General features: G+C 37.4%; 1 protein-coding gene and 1 non-coding gene across 5 annotated transcripts; both read right to left on the bottom strand.

Moving 5' to 3' along the window:
* Positions 1–754: 754 nt before the first annotated feature.
* LOC112779435 (uncharacterized) lies at positions 755–4002 on the bottom strand. Of its 4 annotated transcripts, none has more exons than XM_072227861.1 (5): positions 3653–4002; positions 3430–3519; positions 2467–2661; positions 2097–2242; positions 755–1148 (listed from the first exon to the last, which is right to left on the bottom strand). In XM_072227861.1, the coding sequence occupies exons 1-4, from the start codon at positions 3797–3799 to the stop codon at positions 2204–2206; spliced, it is 471 nt and encodes a 156-aa protein (XP_072083962.1). In that variant the 5' UTR covers positions 3800–4002; the 3' UTR covers positions 755–1148; positions 2097–2203. The 4 variants fall into 4 exon arrangements, with proteins under 4 accessions (XP_072083962.1, XP_072083963.1, XP_072083964.1 ...); XM_072227862.1 differs by having other exon boundaries at positions 755–1054; XM_072227863.1 differs by having other exon boundaries at positions 2097–2237; positions 3653–3945.
* Positions 4003–6738: 2736 nt separating this feature from the next.
* On the bottom strand, positions 6739–6845 carry LOC112781440 (small nucleolar RNA R71). Its single transcript, XR_003192216.1, has one exon. It is a non-coding gene; the product is annotated as a small nucleolar RNA R71 (small nucleolar RNA).
* Positions 6846–21201: the final 14356 nt, after the last annotated feature.

The following is a 21201-nucleotide window of genomic DNA, read 5'->3' as shown; positions in this document are numbered from 1 at the left end:
TTCTACCTGAGCTTAACGTAGTCATTGGGCGACAGCTTGAGTGCGTATCTCTTGGGTCTCTGATGCGTGAGCATCTTTCCTATCTTTTCCTAGTGAATTTGCATATAATTTGTTGAATTTAATAAAGAATTAATTATCTTTTAGCCAATATGGATGCTACTTTGAGTCTTTTGCAATTTTCACTACAAGAAAAACACTCATTCAGGTACACTTGAAAAGTGTAGCCAAGAGTGAAAAAAAATGATGCCTTAGGCTACGGCTACGCTTTCTGGGCTACGGCTACACTTTCTGAGGTGATTCCTATTCGGCCATTGCCTATTCTCAAAGGCTATGCTTTTCTGCACCAAGTGTTACGCTTTTGGCGTTTGGGAATAGGGTGCGCTTTTCAAGTGATGCTGTTCAGGACCAAAGGCTACGCTTTTCAGCTTCTATTTTTAACAGAATAGGCTACGCTTTTCAGCATTACTGCATCACCTGTAACACGTAGCCACATTGTATACCATGGCTACCCTTTATAAGTGTAGCCTTAGGTCCTTCTTTTTTGTATACCATAGCTACTGTATATAAGTGTAGCCTTAGATCCATCATTGCTTTTTTTTTTATTTTCTATATATATATATATATATATATTTTTTTTTTTTTTCTAAAACCTAATATTTAATAATATAATTATATATATAATCCTATATTTTTAATTAAATTAGTAAAATATTATTAAATAAAAATAAATACATAATAATACAATTCAATATTCTTGAAATAATAAAAATTATCCTTAAACAAAATTTAAGTTGCCATAATAAATTAGCAGTCATAAGATCTTCTATTTGAGAATAATACAAATTATTTTTTTAAAAATAAAATTTATTTCTCTAAAAATAAATTACTTCCAAATCAATTGCACATGTACAGGGCGAGGTGGTTATCTTTCTTTTTGTAGATCAGATGTTGGTACTGCCTGCTCTGATTGAGGCATGGCTGACTGACTTTGGTGCATTTCCTTATTTGAGAGTATGCTTCTAATAATCCTTGCATTACCTTCATGCCTCTGATTCTGCTTCAGAGGTGTTGAGCCAACAATTATTTTGGCTGAAAATGCTACATTAATCTACTCTAATAAACTATCTAAATCAAACTAAATCAGACTCCTGCACAATAAGAAACCCATCAAAATATGAAGTGATAGCATGATCATACATGATAAGTACTTTTTAGCATGATCATACATAATAAATTCACTATCTACAATTCCCAGTACAGATGCACAATTCTTTGACCATCTAAGAGAAACTAGTTATTGCTATTTTTTAAACACAAGATATTATTTCTTAACTTACTATTCACCTTCATGATGCTCAAATGAATGTGAAAACATTGGATATAGCACAGGTATTAGAAATGATGTCACACACACGCATACAAAGTAAGATTATAGATAGGACAAGTATTTAAGAATGGATATTTTATATGGTGCCAATACTAGACAATGATATAGCATTCATTGATAAAATTAGGATCCGGCCAACACATAAAGTAACATTCTTAAGGGGAATATGAAATCATCACAGCACCTCTTAAATAAAACAACAAAGTAGCACCAATCCACGGTTGAAGGGGAAGATGGAGGAAAAAGTGCTTTCATTCTCAGCTTAATCATGCAAATACAATACAAACAACATTTGTAACTATTGGAGTATCCAATGGAACGGTGAAATTAAAGCATCTGTTAATTAACCTAAGTGGACATTCGGCACCAAAACAACAGACATTTTTAAAGCATCCTTGCTTGCTAGCCAACCAAAATCAATTAAAAGAGCAAATTTCACGACCAATTATATCATGATTTATAAATGTCAATGCTATGAAACTGCGCCTCAACCAATCAAGCATAACGCATGCATCATCAATAACAAAAAGATACATGTGAATGTGCTTCTCATTGCACCCTCTCTTATAAAAAGGACAAGGCAATTTGTTCTCAATTAGAATCTCTTATATCACAGTAATTGGAATTTCAAAAAACATAAACATGAAACAATACAAACAAACTAACCAATCAAGGAAACCAAGATATAGAAATTGGCGTAAATTCTCACCTGAAGGAGTTCAGTAATGCTCCTCTGCCTACTCCCAAGAGCCAATCTGATCAGGCCATTGCCACCACCTCTGCTGCCCCACTCAACTACACCATTCCTCTGCTAAATTACAGTCTCCTCCTTCCCCTCAAACCCACCAGGCTGCACTGAGAATAAGGACCAATTATTTTGCATAAACACTTGCAGGTGAATAGTAAGTTAAAAATTAAAATTATTATAATTAACCAAAAATTCAGTTTTAAAATCATTTTTTAACCAAAAGGGTACCAAAAATTTTCAATCAATCCTACTTGAAAGACACAAGATTCTGCAAAACTACTATTTTTCAAACACAACATAATGATCAGAGAAATTAAGGCTATATACTTACATTTTTCAGCGAGAGCTTGTTGGGCAGTCCCTTGCAAAAGCCTAAAATACCCACAGTTGTTACAGCTTCCACCACCACCGCAGCTGTAGCAAGCACCATCACCACTGCCTCCTCCTCCTCTGTATCCACCACCACGCGCAATAACCGCGACCACCACTGCCATAACTCTTGAATGGCTCTTACAAAAAGCTTTTCCTACAAAAATTTAAATTCAAAATAAGCATGATTACAAGAAAGGCATCAAGCTGATATCCATTTACATAGAATCAGCTTCATAATCCACAATGCATTACAATTTCTAAGATTTGCATCAAAACTGAAGTTCATATTCTTTCTACAAAAGCATTGCAAACAGAAGTCTTTTATGGAAAATAGCACAACTCAAATTTTATTATTTTTATTACAACAATTATATTAAATCAAACATAGTAGAAACACACCAGCCAAGAAGAAACACCAGGCCATTCAGGATACAAATGAATACAAAAGTGCTTTTCCATCTAGGATTGGTGTAAATAGAAGCTGCAAAATGAATATGAATTTTAATAACAAAAATATAAAGCACCAAACCATGTTTTTAATTAATGCATGAAAATCAGTTCAATAGTTCATAGCCCCAGAAGTAAAGATAAGATATCCACATGTTTTCTTTTTCTCTAAATTTGCTTCGTCAAAATTCAAAATGTGGACATTGCTTTTACACACATCAACCTTGATATGTAGACTATTAATCACAATCCCAACAATTTCGATCAATGGCTTTGCAAGCTTAGCAAACATCAAAATACTCATTTCATTTGTGTCCCAATCTAAACCCAGTTTTAGGACTCGCTGTGAAATACCAAGAAAATGCTCATTTCATTTGTGTTTGAATCAAAACCTAATCATGTGAAATATTCTTAATAAAATATCTAAAACTACTATTTTTCAGGTTATAATATTAAAATGTGAAGGAAGTAAAACCTGATCAACGATAGTTGACCATCGCATCCCTTGAAGACCCACACTAGGAGGGCATGAACCCAATGAAAACTCCTGCAGCTCGACACTTTCCTACAGAATGATTTCCCTAGTTTAGCATGCACATATGAAATTTCCAGCACCTCTTGCTTCTGTTTATGCCAAACACAGAAAGGAATCATAACAAATTGAGAATCAGAAGGCGAAACCCCCAAAATTAAAAAACCTCCTTCCTCCTTTCGAGCTCCTCGGCGGGGGCACAGAATCCCGACGGTGGCAGAACGGTGACTGAAACAAGCCCTAGCAGTGGTGGTGGAGTTTCAGCGGCGACGGAGCACCTCCTTTTTCTCTCCTCCATCGCATTTCCTGTCATTGTCGAGCTCTCTCTCTTTGGCGCTCGACGACGATGGCGAAGTCGGCGGAGCCCTAGACGGCGTCGTCCTCTCTTTCCTTCCTTCCCTTCTCCTCTTTGATTTCTTCTCTCTTTTGTGTTTGTGTATATTGAGTGAGGATGAGAGTGTATGCTACACTGCTGCGTGACTAAGGGGGAAGGCCAAAAAATTTTTTTACTAAGTGTTTATTGAGGATTCTCATATTAGGAGACATTTTAAAAGCGCACCTGAAACAGAATAAATAAGCTACTCTTTAAAAGCGTTCCCTTTGATGAGAAAAGTGTATTCATAGATATTTAGATAAGGCTACGCTTTATAAGTGATTTTTATAATATCTAAGGAGACACTTTTCAAGTGATGCCACAACTATGTTTCCTATTGTCATGTAAAAAAGTAACACGTTGAAAAGCGTAGCCTATTTTATGAATAGGCTACGCTTTGCAAATGTAGTTTAAAAAAAGTGTGGCTAAATGGGTATTTTTCTTGTAGTGTTTGTTTATTTTAGGTAGCATTTGGCGTAATTTGATAGAGTTTCTGCAGCACAAGAATCAAAGGAGATGGCAGCGAGGAGCGACGTGTACGCGTGATTTGAAGATTTGCACAACAACGCGTACGCGTGACCGACGCGTCCGCGTGACTCGCGAAAAAGACCATCGACACGTCAGTCACGCGTACGCGTGACATTAGCCACGTATAGAAAACGCAGAAAAATGCTGGGGGCGATTTCTGGGCTGTTTTGACCCAGTTTCCAGCCCAGAAAACACAGATTAGAAGCTGCAGAATGGACAAAACAAGTGGTCCCCACCCATCAACTGAAGACTTACTGATTATTCTGATTTAAATTAAAATATTATTTTTAGGAAAAGATATTATTTTAGTTTCAGAAATTTGAATTTAAAATTTATTAGGATTAGATATAAAAGGATCCCAATTAGTTAACAAGGGATACCACCACAACATTATTCTAATTCCAATTTACAATCCTAGTTTTCTACTCTGAACCATGAGCAACTAAACCTCCACTATTAAGATTAGGAGTTCTATCTATTTGTATGGATTGATTTTATTGCTTTTTCTATTTTAATTTATGTATGGATTTATAATTTAAGAATTATTTTCGCTCTTCATTTTATGAATTTGGGTGGAACGGAAGTATGACCCTCTTTCTATTTGAGTTTTTGTATAACTTGGAAAAGCTCTTTACTTGAACAATAGCTTGAAAACATATTCTCCTAAATTTTAATTATCTGGATTTAACGGGATACGTGACATATAATCCTTTTATTTTTGGATAATTAGAATTTTTGTGGCATATAAACTGGAATTTGATCATGTAGCTTCTAATTGGAATTAATTGACCAAGGAATTGGCAGTTAATGAATTTTAGAGGAGACTAGAAAGGTCTAAGGAATTAGGGTCTAGTCACATATAGTTTGCCATAAATTAAATCCTACATAATTAAAATAGTTAGTAAGAAAAGTTAATCCAGAAAAATAGATAACTCTGAAGCCTTAACTATCTTCTCCATATTTTATTCCCAAATTAATCATTTCCCTATCTACTTTTTAATGCTCTTTGAATATTCAAATACTATTTTCTGTTTGTCTAACTAAGCCTATCAAATACTATTATTGCTTAATCCATAAATCCTCGTGGGATCGACCCTTACTCACGTAAGGTATTACTTGGTACGACCCGGTGCACTTGCCGGTTAGTTTGTGGACTTTAAATTCCGCCCCAAGTTTTTGACGCCGTTGCCGGAGATTGACTGTGATTAACAACTATTAGTTACTTGATTGCTTAGGTTAGGCATTTTAATTTTAATTAGTTTTATTTTATTATTATTAATTTTTATTTTTTATTTTTGTTTATTTTCATTCCCGTACAGTTTCGTTCGTTCCCCCCCTCCTGTTTCCTTTACGTCCTTTTGCTTTTGATCTTTCTTTTTTTTGCTTTAGTTCATTTTTTTTATTTTCTTCTATATTTTTTTATTTCATTTTTATTTTATTTTCTTTTTATTTTTACTTTCTTTTATTTTCATTTTTGTTTACTCCCATTATTTTATTTTCTCTTTCTATATTCTATTAGTTTTGTTTTATTTTTATCTTTAAATTAAAAAAAAAATATTTTAGTATTAATATTTTTTCCTCAATTTCTGAAATTAAGTTTGGTGTTACCCAGTTGATTTTATTTTCATTTTTCTGTTTATTTTTCCTTTTAAATTTTTGAAATTTTTTTATTAATTTCAGTTATTATTTTTGAAATTTTTTTAGTTATTTATTTAGTATTTTTATTTTATTATTTTACACAGGTTACCTCAAAGGGACTTCTCTGCACTCTGACGTAGAGAGTCCCATCTTTTCTTGTCTTCTGTTTGTTTATGCGCAAGAACAGAGACAAAGAACATCTCTTAGACTTTGATCCTGAACCTGAAAGAACTTTCAGGCGACGTTTACAACAAGCAAGACTTTACAAGGCTACAGAGTCCACGATGGATAATAATAATTCTGTTAATGCCAATGTGGTAAATCCGAATGGGGATGATCAACAAAGGAGAGTGCTTGGCTCTTATTCTTCTCCTACTGCAGATCTTTATGAAAAGAGCATTGTGGTGCCTCCTATAACTACAAACAACTTTGAGTTGAAGCCACAACTAGTCACCCTGGTGCAACAAAATTGCCAGTATCACAGACTTCCTCATGAAGATCCAAATCAATTTATTTCTGATTTTCTGCAGATATGTGATACTGTGAAGACAAATGGAGTGAACCCAGAGGTGTACAGACTGATGCTTTTGCCGTTTGCTCTGAGGGATAAAGCAAAGCTATGGCTAGATTCACAACCAAAGGAGAGTCTGAATACTTGGAAAAAGATTGTTACAGAGTTTCTCACTAAATTTTTCCCACCAAAGAAGCTGACTAAGCTTAGGTTGGAGGTTCAGACCTTCAGACAGAAGGAGGGTGAAACCCTTTATGAAGCCTGGGAGAGATACAAGCTACTGACTAGGCAATGCCCTCTGGACATGTTCTCCAAATGGACCCAACTAGATATCTTCTATGAAGGCTTGGGCAAGATGTCCAAGATGAGCTTAGATACTTTTGCGGGTGGTTCACTGCACAAGAAGAAGATACCAGAGGAGACTATTGAGATGATTGAATTGGTTGCAAGCAACCAATATTTATACTCATCTAACAGGAATCCTGTGAACTCTGAGACCTCTCAGAAGAGAGGCGTGCTAGAAGTGGAAGCTGTTAATGCTCTTCTTGCTCAGAACAAGCTTATGTCCCAGCAGATAAATCTACTTACTCAACAGATGGGTGGCATGCAAGTCTCAGCCATCAACACTCAAAATCTACCCCAAGAGACCTCCTATGACATGGCAGGTAACTTTGTGCAAAATGATAATTATGATTATGCTCAACCTTCTTCTGAACAGGTCAATTACATGGGGAGTGGTCCTAGGAATCCCAACAATGATCCATATTCTAAGACATACAATCAGGGGTGGAGGAATTACCCTAATTCTGGATGGAGGGACCAACCTCAGAGACCTCAGAACTTTAACAATAATTCTCAGGGCGGCTTCTAACAGAACAATTACAACAACCGCCAATTTCAGTCTCAGCAGCAACAACCACCTCAGCAGGAAAACTCTAAATCCCAAGAAGATTCTAATTGGGAGCTGATGAGGAGTTTTATGCAGGAAACCAGAGCCTCCATTAGAAATTTGGAAGTGCAGATGGGCCAACTAAGCAAGCAAATACCTGAGAGGTCTGCAAGTACATTTCCAAGTGATAGAGTGGTGAACCCAAGAGAAGATTGCAAGGCTATTCAGTTGAGAAGTGGTAAAGTAGCTGGATCTGAGACCAAGACCAATGAAGAGCTAGTTGAAAAAGAAGCTCTAGAGGAGAAGAAGGGAGATGTAGAGCACGCCCCTCCTAAACGTGCAGACAACCCGTTTCCTGACTCTCTTGACACTTATCCCACCTTGTCAAAGGCTCCTGAATACAATCCAAAAATGCCATATCCTCATAGGCTTCAAAAGGCATCCAAGGAAAAGCAATTCTCAAAATTTTTAGATGTCTTCAAGAAGCTGCAGATCAGCATTCCTTTTGTAGAGGCTCTAGAGCAAATGCCTCTCTATGCAAAATTTATGAAAGAATTGTTGACTCATAAGAGGAATTGGAAGGAACAAGAGACAGTGGTGTTAACCAAGGAATGTAGTGCCATTATTCAACACACCCTTCCTGAGAAAATGCCAGACCCAGGAAGTTTTGTCATTCCTTGCACCATTGAAGATGTCGGCCTTCAGAGAGCTTTATGTGATATTGGAGCTAGCATCAATCTAATGCCACTTTCAGTGATGAAAAAGCTTCAAATTGAGGAGGTAAAACCCACTCGTATTTCTCTTCAACTTGCTGATTTTTCTATTAAATTACCTGTGGGTGTTGTTGAAGATTTACTTGTGAAAGTAGGACCATTTATCTTCCCTGTTGATTTTGTTATATTAGACATGGAAGAGGAGGTAAAATCCTCTATTATACTTGGTAGACCCTTTTTAGCTACAGGTAGAGCTCTGATTGATGTGCAAAAGGGTGAATTAACCCTGAGGGTCAATGAAGAATAGGTGGTCCTAAATATTTTTGAAGCCCTCAAGCACCCTAATGATTCTGAGGGGTGTATGAAAATAGATGTTATTGAACCACTTGTTCAAGAAGTACTGGAAGCTGAGGTACTTGATGATGTTCTGGATCCTATCTCTGAGTACGAATTAGTTGAAGTTGATGATTCACCACCCCAAAAGGAGCTGATGAACACACCAATAAAGGAGGAAGAAGTCCCCAAGCTTGAGCTCAAACCTTTGCCTCCTTCTCTGAAATATGTGTTCTTGGGTGGAAATGATTCATATCCAGTAAACTCTTCTCTGAAGCCTAAAGAAGAAGAGGCGCTTGTTTCAGTGCTCAGGAGCCATAAAACAGCTCTTGGGTGGACCATTAGTGACTTGAAGGGGATTAGTCCAACCAAGTGTATCCACAAGATTCTCCTTGAAGATGATGCTAAACCAGTTGTGCAACCACAAAGGAGACTTAATCCAACTATGAAAGAGGTGGTCCAAAAAGAGGTAATGAAATTATGGGAAGCAGGTATTATTTACCCTATTTCTGACAGCCCTTGGGTAAGTCCTGTGCAGGTAGTTCCCAAGAAAAGAGGGATGACAGTGATCAAGAATGAAAAGAATGAGCTTATTCCTACAAGAACAATCACAACATAGAGAATATGCATAGACTACAAGAGGCTCAACACTGCTACAAGGAAAGATCATTTTCCCCTCCCTTTCATTGATCAGATGCTTGAGAGGTTAGCTGGTCATGCTTTTTATTGTTTTCTAGATGGATATTCTGGATATAATCAAATTGCAGTGGACCCTCAAGATCAAGAGAAGACAGCATTCACATGCCCCTTTGGAGTATTTGCTTACAGGAGAATGCCATTTGGACTTTGTAATGCTCCATCAACTTTTCAGAGGTGTATGCTTTCAATTTTTTCTGATATGGTTGAAAAGTTTATTGAGATATTTATGGATGACTTTTCTGTTTTTGGTAATTCTTTTGAATCCTGCCTTAAACATTTATCTCTTGTCTTGAAATGGTGTCAAGAATCAAACCTTGTTTTAAATTGGAAAAAATGCCATTTTATGGTTACAGAAGGCATTGTTCTTGGACACCGGATTTCAAGTAAGGGGATTGAGGTAGATAAAGCAAAGGTGGAGGTAATTGAAAAATTACCACCACCAACTAATATTAAGGCAGTTATGAGTTTCTTGGGTCATGCAGGATTTTATAGAAGATTTATAAAAGATTTTTCTAAAATTGCTAAACCATTGAGCAACCTGTTGGTTGTTGATATTCCTTTTGTATTTGACTCTGATTGTCTGCATGCTTTTGAAACTCTGAAAGCAAAACTTACCTCTGCTCCCATTATAGCTCCTCTTGACTGGGATTTACCCTTTGAATTAATGTGTGATGCTAGTGATTTTGCTATAGGAGCTATTTTAGGACAGAGGCATGGTAAGCTTGTACATGTCATTTACTATGCTAGTCGTGTGTTAAATGATGCTCAAAAGAATTACACAACTACAGAAAATGAATTATTAGCTGTTGTGTATGCTGTTGATAAGTTTAGGTCCTATTTACTTGGTTCTAAGGTTATTGTTTATACTAACCATGCTGCTTTGAAGTACCTTCTAACCAAACAGGATTTTAAACCAAGATTAATCAGATGGGTGTTGCTCCTTCAGGAGATTGATATTGAGATAAAAAGACAGGAAAGTGTCAGAAAATCAAGTAGCTGACCATCTCTCCAGAATTGAGCCTGAAGCAGGAGAACAACCACCCACAGCCGTGACTGAGACATTTTCGGATGAGCAATTGTTCCTCATTCAGCAGGCTCCATGGTTTGCAGACATTGCCAATTATAAGGCCATGAATTTTATCCCAAGGGAGTACAGCAGGCAACAAGTAAAGAAGCTATTGACTAATGCCAAGTACTACATTTGGGAGAAACCATACCTTTTTAAAAGGTGTTCAGATGGTATAATCCGGAGATGTGTCCCAGATGAAGAAACACAGCAGATTCTTTGGCACTGTCATGGTTCTGATTATGGAGGCCACTTTGGTGGTAAAAGGACAGCTACAAAGATCCTTCAGAGCGGGTTTTACTGGCCGACTCTCTTCAAAGATTTAAGAGAATTTGTGAAGCATTATGACAGATGTGCAAAGGCCACGAATCTCCATGCCAACCATGAAATGCCACAGTAGGGGATTCTTGAGGTTGAGTTGTTTGATGTGTGGGGTATTGATTTCATGGGACCTTTCCCACCCTCACATTCAAACAACTATATTCTAGTGGCAGTTGATTATGTGTCCAAGTAGGTGGAAGCTGTGGCTCTACCCACCAATGATGCCAATGTGGTAATGAGCTTTCTTCAGAGATATATCTTTAGCCAGTTTGGTGTTCCAAGGACACTCATTAGTGATGGTGGAAGCCACTTCTGTAACAGACAGCTGGACTCTCTTCTGCATAGATATAGAGTCCGTCATAAAATGGGAACCCCCTATCACCCTCAGACAAGTGGACAGGTTGAAGTTTCCAACAGGGAACTTAAGAGGATTCTAGAGAAGACCGTCAGTGTTTCAAGAAAGGACTAGTCTAGGAAGTTTGATGATGCTCTCTGGGCATACCGGACAGCTTACAAGACTCCTATTGGCATATCTCCTTATCAGTTAGTCTATGGCAAAGCCTGTCACTTGCCAGTTGAGCTGGAGCACAAGGCTTACTGGGAAATCAGGTACCTGAATCTTGATTCAGAAGCTGCAGGAATTAAGCAGATGCTTCAGTTGAATGAGCTTGATGAATTCAGATATTTAGCCTATGAGAATGCCAAGCTGTATAAGGAAAGAACCAAGCTGCTGCATGACAAGAAGATTGCCATCAGAGTCTTTGAGCCAGGACAAAGAGTGCTTCTGTATGATTCAAGGCTCAAATTCTTTCCCGGAAAGCTGAAATCCCGGTGGTCAGGACCGTTTGTGGTTACCAGAGCTTTACCATATGGTCATGTGGAAATACAGGAAGGGAATTCTGACAGGAAGTTTACAGTGAATGGCCAGAGGTTGAAGCACTATCTTGGAGGCGAGATTGATCGCTAGAGGTCCATTCATCTGCTGAACTAGCAGAACTGACCGTCAAGCTAGTGACGCTAAAGAAGCGCTTGTCGGGAGGCAACCCGATAATTTCGTATCCTTATTAGCTATTTTTCGTAGTAGTAGTTTGCTTCCTTATTTGATTTTTACTAAATTTTTTACTGTTTTTCAGATCATGCAGCTATCTTAGAACAGGAACCGAACAATTTCAAAAAAAAAAAAGAGCACACAACGCGCAAGCGTCGCTGACGCGTACGCGTCATATGTGTGTTCGTGAAAAATAAAATTTGACAGAGAGTTGTGCGAGAGTGGCGCAGGAATGGTGCCTTGCGCATAAACTTGTTCACGTGTACGCGTCTATGATGCGTCCGCGTCACTTGCGATTTTGGCACTCTACGCGTCCGCGTCAAGCACGCGCACGCGTGGATGAGTAAAATCAGCGTAAAAGGTGTTTTGGCCAGAGAGTTATGCCGGTGTGGGGCTGGAAATGTGCTGGGCGCACAAGCCCCACCACGTGGACGCATCCCTGATGCGTTCGCGTCGTTTTTCCATCCTGGCCGTCCACATGTACACGTCTCCGACGCGTACGCGTCACTTGAAATTCATGCGTTCCACGCTTACGCGTGCCTTACGCTTCCGCGTCGCATGCGACCCCCAATTAAACTACCTCAGCACCTGATTTCAAATCATCCACCCCCCAAATCCTAATTTTCTCTTATTCTTTTATCCTTTTATTCTTCTTTTATCTTAGTATTTGTTTTTGTTTTCAGTTCTTCTTTGCTTGAGGACAAGCAAAACTTTAAGTTTGGTGTTGACGCTTCGCTTATGGGTTTGCTGTCTAATTTTATGGCACCAAAAAGGGAGGCGAATCATCTTCACTGAGGAGCACAACCTGAAGAATAAAACGACCGCTAGGATAACTAAGGTGGTTAAGTTCCTTTCATTCTATATTCCTTCCCGCTTTTACTATGTTATGTTCCACTTTTTTGCTATTTTGCTTTGTTTGTTGCATGATCCTTTATTAGCTAGAATCCTAGGTCTAGTTTAGTTTTCTCTTAATTACTTTAATTCTAAAAAGAGGTCTCATGCATTACTCACTGAACTTGAATTCAAATAAAAAAAAATTACAGAAGTGATGTATTGCATGAGAAATTGAGTTAATTTTAAGAGTAGTCTTACTTACTTAAATGTGGTGGTATTTTCTGTGATTCTGAATGCATGACTTGAACAGTGCATTTTTTTATAGTGAAGTTTATGAATGTTAAAATTGTTGGCTCTTGAAAGAATGATGAAAAAAAGAGAAATATTATTAATAATCTGAAAAATCATAAAATTGATTCTTGAAGCAAGAAAAAGCAGTGAAAAACACGAAGCTTGTGTATATATATATATATATATATATATATATATATATATATAAAGAAGGATCCAAAACTTTGAGCATTAATGGATAGGAGGGCCCAAAGAATAAAATCCTGGCCTAAGCGGCTAAATCAAGCCGTCTCTAACCATGTGCTTGTGGCGTGAAGGTGTCAAGTGAAAAGCTTGAGACTGAGCGGTTAAAGTCATGGTCCAAAGCAAAAAGAGTGTGCTTAAGAGTTTTGGGCACCTCTAACTGGGGACTCTAGCAAAGCTGAGTCACAATCTGAAAAGGTTCACCCAGTTAGGTGTCTGTGGCATTTATGTATCTGGTGGTAATATTGGAAAACAAAATGCTTAGGGTCACGGCCAAGACTCATAAAGTAGCTGTGTTCAAGAATCAACATACTGAACTAGAAGAATCAATAACACTATCTGAATTCTGAGTTCCTATGGATGCCAATCATTCTGAACTTCAAAGGATAAAGTGAGATGCCAAAACTATTCAGGATTACAGTTGTAAACCCCACTATAAGAAGAGGCATGAGCTTAATCGAACTCTCATTCTCATGCAAATTCACATCCTAAGCTTATATTAGTTTTGGTTGCTTGAGGACAAGCAACAGTTCAAGCTTGGTGTTCTGATGCGTGAGCATCTTTCCTATCTTTTTCTAGTGAATTTGCATCTAATTTGTTGAATTTAATAAAGAATTAATTATCTTTTAGCCAATATGGATGCTACTTTGAGTCTTTTACAATTTTGTTTATTTTAGGTAGCATTTGGCAGAATTTGATGGAGTTTCTGCAGCACAAGAATCAAAGGAGATGGCAGCGAGGAGCGACGCGTACGCGTGACTGACGCGTACGCGTGATTTGGAGCTTTCCATGGCGATGCGTGCGCGTGACTGACGCATACGCGTGATTTGAAGATTTGCACAGCGACGCGTGCACGTGACCGATGCATCCGCGTGACTCGCGAAAAAGACCATCGACGCGTACACGTGACTAACGCGTACACGTGACATGCGCCACGTACAGAAAACGCAGAAAAATACTGGGGGCAATTTCTGGGCTGTTTTGACCCAGTTTCCAGCCCAGAAAACACAGATTAGAAGCTGCAGAATAGACAAAACAAGTGGTCCCACCCATCAACTGAAGACTTGCTAATTATTCTGATTTAAATTAAAATATTATTTTTAGGAAAACATATTATTTTAGTTTTAGAAATTTGAATTTTAAATTTATTAGGATTCGATATAAAAGGATCCCAATTAGTTAACAAGGGATACCACCACAACATTATTCCAATTCCAATTTACAATCCTAGTTTTCTACTCTGAACCATGAGCAACTAAACCTCCATTGTTAAGGTTAGGAGCTCTGTCTATTTGTATGGATTAATTTTATTGCTTTTTCTATTTTAATTTATGCATGGATTTATAATTTAAGAATTGTTTTTGCTCTTCATTTTATGAATTTAGGTGGAACGGAAGTATGACCCTCTTTCTATTTGAGTTCTTGTATAACTTGGAAAAGCTCTTTACTTGAACAATAGCTTGAAAACATATTCTCCTAAAATTTAATTATCTGGATTTAACGGGATATGTGACAGATAATCCTTTTTTTGGGTAATTAGAATTTTTGTGGCATATAAACTGGAATTTGATCATGTAGCTTCTAATTGGAATTAATTGACCAAGGAATTGGCAGTTAATGAATTTTAGAGGAGACTAGAAAGGTCTAAGGAATTAGGGTCTAGTCACATATAGTTTGCCATAAATTAAATCCTACATAATTAAAATAGTTAGTAAGAAAAGTTAATCCAGAAAAATAGACAACTCTGAAGCCTTAAATATCTTCTCCATATTTTATTCCCAAATTAATAATTTCCCTGTCTACTTTTTAATGCTCTTTGAATATTCAAACACTGTTTTCTGTTTGTCTAACTAAGCCTATCAAATACTATTGTTGCTCAATCCATCAATCCTCGTGGGATCGACCCTTACTCACGTAAGGTATTACTTGGTATGACCCGGTGCACTTGCCAGTTAGTTTGTGGACTTTAAATTCCGCACCAGTCTCTAATCCACGGACCGAGTCCGTGGGATTAGAACCTTCGTGGTAGAGGCTAGAACCAATTGGCAGCATTCTTGAGATCCAGAAAGTCTAAACCTTATCTGTGGTATTCCGAGTAGGATCTGGAATGGGATGACTGTGACGAGCTTCAAACTCATGAATGTTGGGTGCAATGACAGTGTGCAAAAGGATAGAGAGATCCTATTCCGACACAAGTGAGAACCGACAGATGATTAGCCGTGCGGTAGTTGTACCTGGTATTTTTCATCCGAGACGAGAGATCCAACAGTTGATTAGCTGTACAGAAATCGTGCCTGGTATTTTTCATCCGAGAGGACGGATGGTAGCCATTGACAACGGTGATCCACCAACATACAGCTTGCCATTGAAGGAAGCCATGCGTGTTTGGAGAAGAAGACAGTAAGAAAGCAGAGATTCAGACGACAGAGCATCTCTAGAACCTCAACATGTTCCTCATTACTGAATAACAAGTACCATTTATTTCATGTTATTTACTTTTCATAAACAGAATCATTCTTATCATTAATCTCCTGACTAAGATTTACAAGATAACCATAGCTTGCTTCAAGCCGACAATCTCCGTGGGATCGACCCTTACTCACGTAAGGTATTACTTGGACGACCCAGTGCACTTGCTGGTTAGTTGTGCAGAGTTGTGAAAAGTGTGATCACAATTTCGTGCACCAAGTTTTTGGCGCCGTTGCCAGGGATTGTTCGAGTTTGGACAACTGACGGTTCATCTTGTTGCTTAGATTAGGAAGAATTTACCTTTTTGGTTGGTATAGAGTCACTAAATTTGAGTCTTTTATTTTCTTTTCAAAAATTTTTATTTTTCTTTATTCATCTGTGATTTGTCTTTGAGTCTTTTATTATTGTTCTTGTTAAAATTTTTAAAATCCTTGTTTTATTTTTCTAAATTTCTTTACGAAATTTTTAATAAATAAATAAAAACCAATAACCTCATAATTTAGTCTTATGTCTGAGTTTAGTCTCATGTTTTAAGTTTGGTGTCAATTGCATGCCTTTATTTTTCTTTCAATTTTTCGAATTACATGTTCTTATTTCTTTCTTGATCTTCAAGTTGTTCTTATTTATTTTCCTTGTTTGATCTTTAGTTTTTCTTGTTTTGTGTCTTTCCTTATTTTTCTTGTGCATTTTCGAATTATTAGTGTCCAAAGTATAAAAATTTTTAAGTTTGGTGTTCTTTGTGTTTTTATTTTCTTAAAGATTTCCAAAATTTGTTCTTGGTGTTCATATTGATCTTCAAAGTGTTCTTGGTGTTCATCTTGACATTCAAAGTTTTCTTGTTTGTTTTCTTTGTTTTGATCTAAAAATTCTAAGTTTGGTGTCATTTTATTGTTTTTCTATTTCCTCATTAAATTCAAAAATATCTTTTCTCTTTATTTTAAATTGAAATTTTCGAAAATTACATTTAAAAATTTATATTTTTATTTTAAAATTTTTATCTTATCTTATCTTAGTTTTAAATTTCAAAATTCCTTATCTTCTCTTACCTAACTTATCTTATCTTTTCTAATCTCAAATCCTAAAATCAAATCTTTTTCAAATCTTTTCTCTTATTTATTTTCTTACAAGTATCTTTAATTTTAAGACATATCTTTTTTAAAACTTCCTAACCACTTTCTCTCTCTTCATTTTTCGAAAATCCTCACCCAAAAATTTTCAAATCTTTTTAATTAATTAATTAATTTAGTTTTCTAATTTCGTTTATTTCTTTTTATTTATTTTCGAAATTTGCCTCATTTTATTTATTTACTTTATTTTTAATTTCGTTAAATTAAAAAAAAAGGGAATAAAATTTTTATTCACAATCCACATCATCTCCCTTTCTCTCCATCATGGATCTAACTGGAAATGAACAGTCCAGAAGAACTCTGGGGTCATATGCTAACCCCACTACTACCTCATATGGGAGTAGTATCTGTATACCCCCCATCAGAGCCAGCAGTTTTGAGCTAAACCTTCAGCTCATTATCATGGTACAGCAAAATTGCCAGTATTCCGGTCTTCCACAGGAAGAACCTACTGAGTTTCTAGCACAGTTCTTACAAATTGCTGACATAGTACGTGATAAGGAAGTAGATCAGGATGTCTACAGATTGTTACTATTTCTATTTGCTGTAAAAGATCAAGCTAAGAGGTGGTTAAATAACCAACCCACAACAAGCATAAGAACATGGAAACAGTTATCAGACAAATTCTTGAATCAATTTTTCCCTCCAAAAAGGATGACACAGCTAAGGCTGGACATCCAAGGCTTTAAACAAGAGGATAATGAATCTCTTTATAATGCCTGAGAAAGGTACAGAGGGATGCTAAGGAAATGTCCCTCTGAAATGTTTTCAGAATGGGTACAGTTAGACATCTTTTACTATGGACTTACAGAAAAGGCCCAGATGTCTCTAGACCACTCAGCTGGTGGATCTATACATATGAGATAGACAATTGAAGAGGCTCAAGAGCTCATTGATACAGTTGCTAGAAATCAGCATCTGTACTTAAGTAGTGAGTCCTCCATGAAAGAAGAGGCTAAAGCAGTATCCTCTGAACTTAGTCCTCCAGAACAAGTTGCTGAACTCAATCAGCAATTGCTTTTTATAACAAAATAGTTAGTAGAATTTAAAGAGATGCTACAAGACACTAAAAATGCTAACAGGAATATGGAAGTACAATTGGATCAGACAAGACAGCAGCTATCTAAACAGATAACAGAAGAGTGCCAAGTTGTTCACTTAATTCGGTTCACCCAAATTAAGTCTTTAAATTCACCAAATCTACACATTTTAGTTCATCACATTGTGAGAGTGTCCATTTATGCAGGTACAATCTGGTTTTTTGTTCTTTTGTGAGCGTGAATCATGACAGTCAGTCGACACTTCTCGGATACGCCCTGATGAAAAATGAGGATACCCAATCATTCAAATGGCTATTCGAGTGTTGGCTCCGTTGCATGGGAGGGAAGGTACCAAAAGGCATTCTTACCAACCAATGCGCATCGATGCAAAGAGCCATCGAGATGTGCATGCCAACAACAATTCACCGGTGGTGCATTTGGCACATCATGAAGAAGATCCTAAACAAACTAAACGGCTACAAGCGACACGAAGAAATAGAACAAGAGATGAGCCACGTCATTTGGAACTCGTTCACAAAAGATGCATTCGACAGAAACTAGAACGATTTTCACATAAAGTACGGCCTCGGAGGCAACAAGTGGCTCTCAAGTAACCAAGGTTTTAATTCGAATTATTTTCACGCTGTTGCTTTTTCAATTTAAACGTGCACAAATTTCGGTCTATCCTAGCTCATGTTTTTGGTTCATTATGCAGAGCTATACGAAGATCGGCATATATGGATTCAAGTTTACCTGGATCACCACTTCTGGGCTGAGATGAGAAGCACACAAAGGTGCGAGAGCTTGCACACATTTTTCAACAAGTTCATCACACGCAATAGCTCCTTGAGTCAATTCGTGAAGCAATACGACAATTGCCTAGCAAGTAGAGAGTAAAGAGAGAGAAAGAGAGAGAATTCGACGCTGCAGATTTTCACACCGTGATACCATGCATAACAAAATCACCAATAGAGGCCTAGTTTCAGCACGTGTATACCCACAAGAAGTTCAGGAAAGTTCAAGGAAAATTCAGAGAAAAGGTGAACTGCATCACAAGATCAATGCATTCCACCCTAGGTTTCACAACATACAAAGTCGTAAATCAGGTTTCTAACTCCACATTCAACAAGTTATTTGTCACCTACGATGCAGTATCACGAGAGGTAAAGTGCCAGTGCCTGCTGTTTGAGTCAAGGGGCATACTGTGCCGCCATTCCCTGAGCGTCTTAAGCTTCGAGCGAGTAGATAACGTGACACTGAAATACATACTGGAATGCTAGAGCAAGAACATAAAGAGGAGGCATCTGCACATCAAGAGCAACCAAGACGAGCCGCTACTGGAGCTAAGAAGCAAGGGATTCAATGATTTGGTGTTTTGGTCACACAATATCTGTGAATTTACGTCAGAGTCCTAGGAGCTAACCAGAATTTTGCACCGAGCCTTTGACGATGTCATTGCCGAGATGCAAGAATGTCAAGAGAGAAGTGATAAAACTACTATTTTACGGTTTATCTTGTGTTTAATTGAGTGGTTTCATCAAGTCTTTACCTACTTATTCATATGATTTGCATGATTTTACAATCCCTTCCTAGTTTTGTTTTATGGTTGAAAACTTGCTTCCTAGAGATCTTTAATTTGTATATTTTAATTCTCCTTTATACCATTCGATGCCGTGATCCGTGTGTTAAGTATTTCAGGCTTTATAGGGCAGGAATGGCTTAGAGGATGGAGAGGAAGCTTGCAAAAATGGAAGGAACACAAGAAACCAAGGAGATAACAAGCGAGCATCGACGTGCATGCATGGCTCACGCGTGCGCGCGACATGGAGAAAATTGCAACGATGCGTGCGCGTGCCTGACGCGTATGCGTGGGTTGGAGTTTGCACAAAAGACGCGCACGCGTGGATGACGCGTATGCGTGACACGCCAAAACGACCAGCGATGCGCACGCGTGACTGATGCGTTCGCGTGACATGCGCGATCTGCAGAAATAACAGAAAATGATGGGGGCGATTTCGGGCCAAGTTTTGACCCAATTTCTGGCCCAGAAACACATATTAGAGCCAAGGAACATGCAGAGACTCAAGACACATTCTCATTAGCATAGTTTTAGGATTTTAGATCGGAATCTAGAGAGAAAAATTACTCTTCCTCTAGGTTTTCTTTACATTCATAGTTTATTGCTTTTGCTTTTGGATATTGAAGAGTCATCACCTCCGTTGAAGATGCTATTCTAGTTTGTTTCCTTACTCTTTTATTTATTCCATATTCTTAATTCTTGTTTAAAGTTACAATTGGATTATTTTCATGGATTGTTAATGAAAAGGATTACTTTTAGTTTCAATTAAATTGCAGTTATTGTCTATCATGTCTTTCTTTTATTCCCTTTTTAATTTTATGCAAGTAATTTTCATGTCAATGGAGTAGATTCCCAACTTGACATGGGGGTTGATTAAGAGGAGACACTTGAGTTGGAATGCTTAAGTGATTAGTTAAATTGGAAGTTGTTGGCTAATTCTGTATTTACTAACACTAGACCTTCCCACGGGAGAGGACTAGGATTTGCGAATAAGAATTAGCTCAATTACTTGACTTTCCTTTATTTAGTAAGGGTTAACTAAGTGAAAACAACAACTTCTTTATACTACACTTGAGAAATTTCCAACAAGGATAGAACTTCCAATTAATCATTCCCCCAGTCAAGGATTTTTAATTGAAACATATATTTCTCTTTTAAATTACAATTATTTATTTTCTGTCATTCAACTCTCAAAATCCTCGGAAAACTCCTGATTAATAACTTAGCACCCTTTCAAGAAACTCGTTGGGGGATGACCTGGGACTCATACTCCCAGTATTTTTTATTCTAAACTTTTGTGACAACCTTTCTAAATTGATGAGGCAGATTTTTGCTGGTTAAGAGCTATACTCGCAACGCTGTTCTTATATTATAATCTCTTAATTGTTCTAATTTCTGCCACACATCAATTTTTGGCGCCGTTGCCGGGGAGTTGCAATTGTGTGCTAAATTATTAATTAGTGTACATATTTCTATTTTATTTGCATATTTTATTTTATTTTATTACCATGATCTGTATGTTTCTTTCATTGAATAACGCGTTCAATGGCTGATCCGAGCTTAGCTGCATTTGATCCTGAAATTGAAAGAACTCTTTCACGTATTAGGCGAGCTCGGCGCATGTTAGCCTCAGAGGATGGTGAAGTGATTGTTATCGATTCACCAGTCTCATCTGAGGGCGAATCTGAACCGCCATCTGAGGAGGAAACAAGATCCTTTACTACTGATTCAGTTGATTCACGTGCAGATAGGATGGCAGCACCTAGGAGGATTACTGGTACGGTGAAATCGTGATCTCAACACTTCTTCACAACTCCGCGTAACTAACCAGCAAGTGCACTGGGTCGTCCAAGTAATAAACCTTATGTGAGTAAGGGTCGATCCCACGGAGATTGTCGGTTTGAAGCAAGCTATGGTCATCCTTGTAAATCTCAGTCAGGCGGATTCAATTGGTTATGAGGTTTTGATAATTAAAACATAAATAAAACTTAAAATAAAATAAAGTTATGTAAT

The sequence above is a fragment of the Arachis hypogaea genome, chromosome 19 (assembly GCF_003086295.3).
Source record: "Arachis hypogaea cultivar Tifrunner chromosome 19, arahy.Tifrunner.gnm2.J5K5, whole genome shotgun sequence".
NCBI classification, from domain to species: Eukaryota; Viridiplantae; Streptophyta; class Magnoliopsida; order Fabales; family Fabaceae; genus Arachis; species Arachis hypogaea.
The sequence above is the reverse complement of the archived record's forward strand: the minus strand, read 5'-3'. Positions and strand labels throughout refer to the sequence as shown.